This window comes from Cantharellus anzutake (genome assembly GCF_015039405.1).
Source record: "Cantharellus anzutake strain C23 chromosome Unknown EI90scaffold_28, whole genome shotgun sequence".
Taxonomy (NCBI): Eukaryota; Fungi; Basidiomycota; class Agaricomycetes; order Cantharellales; family Hydnaceae; genus Cantharellus; species Cantharellus anzutake.
The window spans coordinates 664,580-676,070 of record NW_024066978.1 but is presented as its reverse complement, the minus strand read 5'-3'; the positions used below and the strand labels follow the sequence as shown (position 1 = coordinate 676,070).

Sequence of the window (11,491 nt, the reverse complement as noted above, 5' to 3'; positions counted from 1 at the left end):
ATATACAGCACATTTAAGCTTATATTTAGATGGACTAACTGAGGCCTGAGGCGAATGGGGGAACGGAACGTTACTGTCCCCAAATAAGTAAGCAACCTTTCATGAACCCTGACCAGGAGAGACAAAAAATAAGGTCAACTGGCTGCCTGACAAATTCCCGCTACTCTGTAGCGGGTCTTGAATGCATAAACTGAATGCCCGTGCAAGAGGTCCTGTATTATTGCAAATTCCCTTGCTATCTAGGGTCCTTGTCTTGATTTGTAAGCCAACTTTCCGCATTTGTTTTGTAACTTCCATATCCTGTTCTTGCTTTAAAAGTTCCCCTTCATTCTCTCTTTCACGGCCTTATTTGACGTTTCCCTAATGTCTGTGGTCAATGATGTCATCACCCATTACACAACTCAATTTTCATCCCCAATGCCACTCTTGTCATTTCAAATCAAGCTGAGGGCCTTGGGAGTTGTCTTGTTGCAAATGCATGAATTCGCCACAGCGTACATGGGTAGAGCACTCGTTCAAGAGGAGATATCAATGTACCCCAGTGCAGTGACACAAGTTTGGCTAACCGCCGCACTGCGTAAACTAAATGCCTGCGCAAGAGGTCCTCTATTATTGCAAATTCGCTGGCTAACCAGGGTCCTTATCTTGATTTGTAAGCCAAATTTCCGCATTTGTCTTGTAACTTCCGGATCCTGTCTCCGCTGCAGGCGGCGTCCATCAGTTATGTATATCGTGACAAGGGTAGGGTCAGTGTGACGCTACCATAAAAGGATGCGCATTGAATGATGAGAGAACGACGATGAGCGAGTGAACTGAGGTGGGTCGATCCCTCACCCACTCGCTGCATACATGCTCCTAGTACATTACCATCGCATGTGACATATTGGAGTTGTTGGCATGCCATTGCCAAAACGTTCAGTCTCTGGGATACTGGCTTACGCGGCCTTATCACAACGTGCATCATGGGACCTCGAAAGGAGGAAAATTTGAATTAAAAAGGCAACATATAACGGCCAGCTCTGGTAGTGCTCCCTATCGAGACATGGCCACCACTCAACTCGCTGAACATCTCACTGCAGCCCGCAAGGCGCCATCCCCCAACGTGAAAACTGCTCTGCGCCTCTGCGACGCTTGGACTTCATACTCTGATGAAACCCTGAAGACCACCATGGATGAGTGCGTTACGGACAGCTTTGTCTGGAACGCACTTCCAGAATCACTCAGCACGCTAGGATGGAATCAGTTGAATAAGGCGGCGTTCATCGAATCATTCCGGACTGCTTGGTGGGCCGCGATTAAGGGAATGCAGGTGCGCGGTCCGATCAGTCATTTGTTTATGCGATAGGAGCCCAAAGACCATTTCCTTTCAGCTTATCGTCACAGACTTGGTGGAAAGCGAAAATAACGTGATTCTCTACACAAAGTTCGGGGTACGTCTCTTCATTTGTTGTCATACCGTGAAGGCCGACAGGTCCGTACACGCAGCCCGGCGTCGTTTCGGTAGAAGGGAAGTCGATCGCTGCTTCGTTCGTGAACGGGTTTCGCTTCAACACCGATGGAAAAGTGGTGGAGCAGAATGACTTCCTGGACACCAAGTGGAGGTCGGATTTCTGGGGGTCAGAGCCCCAGAAAACCATAGTAGCAACCGGTCGAAAGTCTGTCGCAGCCGGAGGAAATCATTAGCCGGAACTGGGCTTCATTTCGGAATCAACAAATAACAGTCAGTGTACGATGCTTTGCCGACTTGCCGAATGACAATGTAACAGTCGCTCAAGTCAGCCCACTTTTACCTGAGAATTCCCAGACCTCCAGCCAGGTGTCCCTGATACCTCCATGGAGAGAACAGCTGACTTCGAAGAGCAAGGAGGGCCCATAAGCTGAGGCGAGAAACAGAGCTTCTCAGAAGTAAATCTACACTTGATCTTTGTGGAACTGTCGAGCAGCGGTTAAACACGTTCAATGGCACTGAATGACTCCACTGAAGTGTTTCCAAGGTTGTCGCGTTCAGTTTCCCAGCCCAAGGGCCTTAAATTTCTGCACTGCGAAATGCGTAAAAGTGATATATTCAAGGTGCCGGGAACATTTAGAACACGAGAGAGGACTGTGTGCAAACGAGGGTATTTAAACGACACCGGGTGTCCTAGAACTGGGCTGGGAACTGCTACTAGATGCCTGGATCAGCTGCAGCACCATTTGAAGAAAAAATTGAGATCTAAAAATAGAAGAGGCTAGACTGCTCACTCGCGACGGGGGTGTTTGGGGTTAGGGTTCCATAGGTATGACTACATCACGTCGCTTCCCAAAGAAATCGTTATTGGGGATGGCACGTCGTCTAGAATTGTTAGTGATGTACCGCATAGTCCGACGTCCGATACTTATAGAGCGCTTTGGAGGCGTAAGGACTCCGACAAGGGAGAAGGGAAGGAAGCGTGTAGGACAAAGGAACAAAGGAGACCTAGGCATGACGGCGGAGGGGCGCTTTGAGCGGATGCGACCCCTTCAACAATCGTAAAGCATTGCTAAAGGAAGGACTTCAGAAACGACTACTGGGACTTACTTGTAGGTCATCAGGCGAGCATATCCTTGATAGCCTCCGAGAGGAAGCAGTCGCAGAGTCTCTGGCAGCGTATGAGAAGATAATTCAGAGGGCGAAAGTTGGGTGGGGTGGTTCCCCCATCCGCTTTGACTGGGGGAGTTTTGGACACCGTCCACCCAATACTCGATTGCTTGTAAGAGGAATTACAAGTGCATGATTTAATCCCTGTTTGCGTGTGTTTGTGCTGAAGATTACATACAGTAATTCACCCATGAATGGTGTTGTTTTTGTAATTTTGAGATTGCAACCTGAAATAAGCACCAAACAGAAATCTATCATTATGGATCATAGCCAAACTAAATGTTTACATGTATACGGAATATTAAAGCAAACAGACAGGAAATGAGTGAATATATGAGCAAACAAAAAATGAGGCCTTCCCTACTCAATGGTTTTGCGTGACAAGGTGTGACAATGGATACCATGTGCCAACCCAATCACTCGTTGTCATCCCCAATGGGCTCAACCTCCTCCCCTCCACACTCTCTGACCATATCTGATGCCAAACCAGCCAGCTGGGGATAGTTCGCTGCTATCCACTCCCTTTTTGTGACTCCTTTCGGTTTCTTTGGCACCCTCAGCTTTAGTGCCTGCAACCTTTCCTTCTCCTCCTTCCATGCTGCTGCACATGCCTTCTGCCCTCTTTGGAACTCTTCCCAATCCTTCTGTACTTCCTTCTTTACCTTCTCTAACTCTTCCTCCATCATCTTCCCCTTAAATCAGTCTGTTTGGTGCTGAACAAAGCCACTGTGTGTCACCACATGTCCAAATGTGCCTTTGATCTGACCACCCTCCTCTTTGTGTTTGTCTCCCTTTTCACACGAGAGAAGCTGGGCCTGAGCCTTTGATGCATACATTCCACACAGAGCTAGCTGGGCATTGGTTGCGTCTATGGCTGACACTGCACTCGCCACATACTCTTTTGCGCTCCGGAATTCAGTGCGTGTTTCTTGCAATTCAGCAATCAACTCTGCATGTGTCTTTGACTCATAGCTTGATCCCTCAGCTAGGTCCCATTGGATGCTTTTCAGTCCTGCAGAATCCCCATATGCCTCCTTTGGAAGTTCAAATGTTGAATGGAGTGGTGATGTCGAAACAACGAATTTGGACGATGATGAGAACAACATGATGTGCTCTAAATCATCGACTGCACACCTTTTTGCCTGGGAATATGCCACTGGTGTCTCAACTACTGTTGGAGATGTCATTAAGAAGCCTTGGCTTTGGCATGTTGGGGTGTGTATCAATGAGGAATCCTCAGGTCGCTGCCAATGTACGGCATGGATCATAGGATCAAATATTGGCTGATTATTTGTATTGTCATCGTTGCCTAAGTTGCCATCCTCACTGTAGTGATCACTCCAACTGCCAAGGTACATCCTGGGGTCCTGAGAGCTGTCAAATGGGGAAGGTGTGTCCTCATGCTGGTACTTCTTGGCCAAGAGTTGACTGTGGAAGTACATAATCCGCTTAACAGGTGATGTAACAGGCAGAGGGAGATCAGCATGGGTTGAGTGTTCAATACTCGGTGCCAGTTGTCGGGGGTGGATTACAGCTGGGTCAAATGGGTAGACACCAGTTACGTGGAAACAAGTCTTGACATGTTCCTTGGTGACAGAGTCCACCCAAGCCGACCCAAACACAGATAGAAATGAAGTTTTGTTCAACTTCTTTGGGACATCATTCTCCTGGTTATAAATATCATGGTGTTTGGTGAAGGATCTTTTGAGAAGGGCAAAAATCACAACATCAAGTCCTTGAAGCACATGAGTCGTATGAGCAGGATAACAAATCACAACAATTTTGTGCTTGCATGCATATGAGATGAAGTCAAGGCTGTAATGGGAGTTGTGCCCATCAACAACAAGGAGACAGTAATGGTCTGTGTCATATCCATCCCCGGCCATCGACTTCCGGTCCCTCCGATTCCTCCGTTCCAACTCCGCTCCTCCCTCACTAACCTCGGAGCCCCCGTTATTCCGCAATCCTCTCGGTACCCCTCGATGGTCACCACCCCCCCATTCCAATTTATTACCTACGCCTCCCTAAGTACGGAGCCCCGAAGACTTCCGGACAGCTCCAACGTCCGCTAGCGCACCCCCGCCTCTGCTGAGCAATACACTCACCTGCCCTGCAGAGTCCACCTTCGGGCTTATCCCTCCTTTCCGTTTCTGGGTTATCGCCTGCCTTTCCGCTAACCCCGTGAACCGACTCGTTGGTAATATTCAGTCGGCTAATGGTTAAACCCCGTTAGCTCCGCTCCGTTCGGCTCCGCCAATTGCGGAACCGTCTCCGCTGTAACCATATATATATCCCACTTGTACATAGGTTACGCCCCAGTAGAAAAATCAACTAGAGTTCCCCCCTAGGTTCTAATTGCCAGTCAGTAAGTTAGGGCATGGACGTGTCACTAGGCACAGTGCTCCTGGCAGAAGTCGCTGAGGCCGAAGCCCTCCGTTACGGAGACATTCTTTCGTCTCAAGTCTGGTCTCTGACAGTCTGCTGCCTTCTCCTCTGTATTTTCATTGAATGTTTGGAGCCAGTCCATTCCAATCTCATGGTCTGTCCAGCCCTTGTCAGAAACAGCAACCCTGCCAAAAGTGAGCTTAGGTTGAATTGTGAACATCAAGACTTACGCGCATTTCAATGGGTTGTTCTGCAACCATTTTGAATTTATGTTTTGTCCTTTGAAGATCATGACTGGTGGCATGTAGGAGCCATCAGCACAGACCGTCACAATGACACTAACATTCTCGCGGTTGCCATCACATTGGACATGTGCCTGTTTTGTCATTTTGCATGCAATCACTTTGATCTTTTCCCCAGTACCAAATGGAAACCTACTTTCATCCATCCCATATATGTTCTCAGGCAAGAAGTTGAACTCCTTGTATTGAGCATACAGGAGCTGAAACCAATGTTCTAAGGTAGTGGGGTTGACAGCACCACCGTGAATATTCTCAAGGTTTGAGCTCCATTTCAAATTGAGTCGGTCCTTGTTACAGATCAAAAAATTGTCAATCCAGTTCTTGCCCAGTGTTTGGAGATCAGGATGTCGGACTCAGGCAATTTCTAGTGCATACTCCACAGCTCCACCATGTGCTAAGGGGAAGCCACAGTCTGACATGAGGAGTAAAAAGTCAACAAGAGTATCATTTTCAGCCTGATTTAGCCATGATTTGGCCACAGCTGCTGCTCTACGACTATGTCCACCATTGTCAGGGCATGCCCCAGCATGCCCCACCCGACCCCCGCTCCGCTTCCCCACTCTGCACCGCTTCCCCCTCCTCTCCCTCTTCCTTTCTTCCTTCTTTCTTTCTTTCTTTCTTTCCTTCTCTCTCTCTTACATGGACCACCTTTCCTGCTGTTCAATGTACCACCAGCGCACATGCCCATTTCCCCTCCTGTATCTTACCATCCCTACATCACCGCTACTGCCGCCGCACTCGCCCTGCACCAACAGCGGGCCCTCTCGGGATCTCCCACGGAGGCACCTGGAGAACCACGGCTGTGTGCGAGGGTGACATGGCGCACCCCATGTGACCAATCCCACATGTATATAATAACAGCTGGAGTGGGAACCGAAGAAGTAGCCTTCTTCTCACATTCCCACTTCAGACTAAGTGGTCAGGGACGCTCACCCCACAACAGGATTGCCACTATGCACAGCTGCTATTCGTCCCACCAAGTCCCACATTGTCAGGGCACACACCCTGACTAGCCCGGACCTGGACCCACGTCTGGACCCACTACATTTCCCGTGTGCTGTAGGAGAAATAACGGCCACGCTATGGAAACCCATTATGGAAATATGCCAGATAAATCACAAAAACCTCATACGACAAGTAGATATGAGAAAATAGAAGGACCTGAATTTTTACGAATTTTTACGAATTATTATGACTATACACGATAAATCGAAAGAAAGAAAAATAGCAAAAATACTTCAAGCTTACTATCAACGAGACGGAATTCTCAGGGGAATTTATAGCAAATATTAAACCAAGAATTAGGACAATCAACCAAGATTTGACTATAAAAAATAATCAGAGAACCTCCACGGAAACTACTTTCCCACGTCCGAACACGTAGCCAAGGATGGAAGTACCACGGAACGAAGATTCCTCAGGAACTAATGCAAAAGTCAGAAGTCGTGTTTACAATAGGAAATGTAGGTGTCCTCCAAACGGAACCAATGAGAGTAATTACAGGGGAAACTACCTATAAACGATGGAGATATGACTAAAACTCCTGCAAAACGAGGACAATGCCTAAAAGGGAAGCGCGAAGATTAACCAGTAACGACCGAGACAAGCTTGATAGCCCATTAGAAAGGAAGGGATCCAATCTTAATCCTCCCAAATTTTCATAATAAAAGGATCATGCGTTAATGAGATATCCAATAACGGGAATAGTGACATCGAAAGTCCGAGCTTAGGGAAAAGACGATGTTTGCGTAGGATCCATAGTTACAACATACAACGAAATTTACACGGAAATTATTAAAAATGGGGAACTATAGTTATGCAAATTTTCAGCCCAAACAGTCCAGCCGTTGTGAAGTTATACCCATGACGGGAATATAGAAATCCGCATCATGTGTAATGACACGTGAGGGTGGCGATGCGCAGGGAACCGGCCGTCAGAACTGAGATCCGCACTTCGGCAGATCGCGAAGACCAATTTCCATCCAAATAAGGAACAGCCCGGTCAAAACAAAGCACGGAAAGTGCAAAACAACCTTAAATCATGAGGGAAAAATCTGAAATAAATCACAGAAGCCCATATGAAAGAAATAAACACCCACGCATATCATAAATCCCGAACAATTAAACGGAAATGGCGCCTGCATACGAACGACTATGGGAATGATGCACATGATTACCGAATGTGTGCGCGAACTTTTGCTAACTCAACGAATACCAGGAAATAGGACACAACCTTGGTACCATTGGAAAGGTGGGAATAAATGAAAATTTATGATACCAAGAACGTGAGAAAACATCCAGAAATGAATGAGATATAGGGACATGAAGTTAGAAACCTGAAAATGCGCAGGAAAACAGCTTCAAGAGGTCCAGAGTCCTAAATAAAATACATAAAAATATGAAATCTTCAAGGACGACCTACTATAACAACGAACAATACATATGGAGGATTAGGATGTGATAATACAAAAGGGAATCAGGGAATATGAACGAAATTCACGAAAACCACTAAACTACGACGGACCATGGCAGGAATTTTAGGGAACGATATTCTAATGAGGAGGAGAGCTATAACACATTCGTTTGAGTAATTCTTGATTACTAGCAACTTTTTCATTCAGTTTTAAACCTGAATAATTCACTCATTTACCATTTCAGTCTCATTTTAACTAAATGTCACTAAATAAAAATGGAATAAATCAGCTGAAGGTCTCAGCATAGCCGTACGCATAGTAATGCGAAGTTTGAATTCAGAATCATCGAGTCATAGCAAATTTAAAGGGAATTTGAAATAGGTAACTGTGGCAAATGCAGCGCAGCCAATTTCCAATTAACCATTAAAATAGCTTAGGCGAGGGAGGACAATAAGAATTCTAGGCGCAGTCTGACCACAGTAGAACCGCAGTTCAGCGCAGCAAAAGCGCAGTAGAACTATAGCATGAAAATTTCATTTTTATTCAGTTTGAGAAAAATACACTGTAAATAAATCCTGTAAATAGAAGGTATAGCGTGAAAAAGGAAGGCGACCCAAGGAGTATAAAAGGGAGACCCTTTCTGCGACTTTTTGCCCCCCTTAGAGAAGTAAGAAAATAGAGTATTATTTTTCTCAAGCATTTCTGGTTGTCACTCCAGTGCAAAAAAGTGATATACAGTTAAGATTGCCACTGTAGTAAAAGGCAGCAATAAAGGAGAGAAATATTAAGTAGATATTTCAACAGGAGAGCTGGTTAACACTCCAGATTTCAAAGTGTAAACACAAAACAGTTATTTTGCTACTGTTAAAACAAGCAATAAAATAAGACAAAAATAGAACAAATTCAAGGGACACTCCAGACACAATCCAAATTCATTAACTGAATAAAATCTTTGAAACTTCACTAAGTAGAAGATTAAATTCAAGTTTAAATCCAAATTAAACAACGCTACACAGAATTACACCTAGACAAATTAATAAATTTCAATAAAGAAACAGCTCCGCAGGGCTCGGTTTATCTGTAAGTCAATTCCCAGGAACTTTAAAACTAACCCATAAAAATAGAATTAGCCAAAACACTCGGATTGGTACTTTATTTACAATAAATAACACTAGTACACTTCCCCATCCTAACTAAAGAACCAGGGAACAGCTTGGTGGTGGTCTCGTTTGAACCTCCCAACTGACCTTCCTTTGTTCTCTCCTTCAGCGCATTCCCACACCGCATGCTCCATGTGCCACATGATCCGGCCCCGGATCCTGCCTTCATGTGACTTCCAGATATTCCCAGAAGTTTTCCTGATATGGTGGCCACTGTGGGAAGATGAGAAGTTAGCTTCCTTCTCATCTTCTTACCCACAGTAGGCAAGTTGTATCTTACTTGCCTTTCTATCTATTACATCTTCTTACCCACAGTAGGATTGTGCCCTGGATAGGGCTGGCCAGACCTGAGGCTGTGGGCCATAGGGGAGGGTCATGGGGACCCGGGAGTCATCCCCTGACACACATGCTGGGATCTCGCCGCTTTTGGAGCTGTCCCTGACAACCATTGAGCCTCCTTAGAAATGTAGTATAGGCTACCCCATAATCCAATGCATATTCTTTTGCACAGACTGGCTTCTGGCCTTCCTGCTTGGCGTGCGCTAGTCCAGAATGGTATGATGTGAGAGCTTGCAGCATATGCAGCTCTGCTGCTTGAGCCACCTTTTGCTTTCGCAACCTCAGGGAATCTGCATGCCTAGCCATAGAGGAAGTCAGGTAGAAATTGGCAAGCAGCAGGCACAAAAAGGGATGACTTAATGAAATGAAGCACAGATGTAAACCTGCCCAAAATGAGTGCGCTGTAGGAGAAATAATATTCAAAGAATAAAACAATGATCTATCAGAATAGTCAACGAACAGGTGACAAGTTCAGACGTTTAACAGATCTCATGATCTTTATGAGACTGGACAGACATTAGAAGATCATTATAAATTATCTACACCCATGTAGCATGAGATTTAATCTACTACAATCATGCCTAGAACCTGGCATAGGTGTAATATTCAAAGAATATATCCCTACAACAAGAAAATAGCACATAGACGGCAGAATAAGAAGGAACATTGGGAAAGAAATGTGAATATCTCGGGAACCAGTAAACTTTTGACTGTAATCTTTTTACCATCTGAAAGGACTGTTTCTTAACTTTATCCACGGTTTTGTTTCATTCTAAAAGCTTCAAAACTGACGGAGATATTGCTCAAACGGCGAAACACCTTATAATTCATGTATATTTATTTGCTAATTCTTACAAAAAGTAATGTGACTCAAGGGAAATATATTGGCGCCCGGAAGTCTGGCGGACCGAATACCATATGATAGAGTATTCCCCGGCGCGGGCGGACAGTTTTTGATCGCATCAGAAGAGGAGAAAATGCTAAAAAACCGGATCTTGTATATTTTCCCATGATTCATCAAAACTTTTTGATTTTAAGCTCAAATAAATCGGAACAAAGGAATGATTGATGATCTGGATCTCGGATCATAAGCATGAAGTGATTCAAAAGTCCGCGGATCAGTTAATTAATTGGGAAGGCTCTAGAACATTAGTAATGATGCGGCTTCACAAAAAGGGGTCAATTAGAGAACAGTCTAGAAAGTTCCTTTATAGCCGAGTCATTTCTAAAGATAACCGTTCGTAATTAAGGCGGTGTAGAGCATAGCTTCAGCGCTACAAGACCCCGCTAATATCGGCCCAAAAGACAAAGAAATGAATTAGTTATTGCTGAGTCATGTCCTAAGTCCATTATTAAGCTTACACAGCCCAAGCCCCTATATCATTCTAGAACTATCTATAATACAAATGTAGCACATGTAACTAGTGCGAGGCGTGGGAGTAGAGAGGCCTCTGAAAAGCATAAAAGGCCGCCGCTTCTGCCCCCTCTCAAACCTCAGGTAGAAATAAAAGTTTAATTCTCCTCACCAGTGGTTGGTTCATTTGCTCCAAAAGATAAAAGCAAATATTAGTTGTTAGCTAATATAGAACTAACACGTCACTCTAAGCGTGAGTTAGGGTCAGTTAGACACAGCTGAACAAAAGTGTCATAGTGAGAATTAGTGAGAATTTGGTGGAGGGACTTCTTAATTGAATAATCTCTCAGCAATACTTGGTTATCACACCACAGGAGAAAAGTGAGCGATCCTGAACCTGCTAGATAACTAGCACACACTCTAAGTGATAGAAAGAGCAGTTTGGTCACTCCTGTTTTGAGTAACATTTATTGCGGAATTATTTTATTAGTAGTTTTCCTTCAGTAAATTATCAGGAAAATCATGTCCTACTGAAAAGTGGTATATCTAGGTGTAATATTGACTAGAAATCATAGTAAAGTCAATATAGAATTTTATCCATAGACGATCTATACGTCAGGTGAGATCGTTGGGGGGTGTTTATTGTTGTTTAGACAGTGAACAATTATATATTTGGCAACCAAAACACAGTCAGTATGCAAATCAGCACAAAACTCTAATATCATTATTGGACGTAGGAAACTGGTTACATAAGGTGATCCAGCTCCGCTCCTTCAGCGCATTTCATCAAAACAAACAAACATGAGTGCATGTGACACTGGCTTTTTAGTCTTGGGTGACATCCCAAGCTCTGGAGTGCATGTCAGGGTTCAGCACCCTGCCCTAGGGTGCCCCAGACTCCCCAACCAATCCCTTCCTTC

At 44.7% G+C, this 11,491-nt stretch overlaps 1 protein-coding gene across 1 annotated transcript; it reads left to right on the top strand.

The window, feature by feature from the left end:
• The first annotated feature begins 1,015 nt into the window (after positions 1-1,015).
• Positions 1,016-1,723, top strand: EI90DRAFT_3061088 (uncharacterized protein). The gene is made up of 3 exons (XM_039060534.1): positions 1,016-1,309; positions 1,371-1,430; positions 1,486-1,723. Exons 1-3 carry the CDS (start codon positions 1,043-1,045, stop codon positions 1,681-1,683), a joined length of 525 nt encoding a protein of 174 aa, XP_038915377.1. The 5' UTR covers positions 1,016-1,042; the 3' UTR covers positions 1,684-1,723.
• Positions 1,724-11,491: the final 9,768 nt, after the last annotated feature.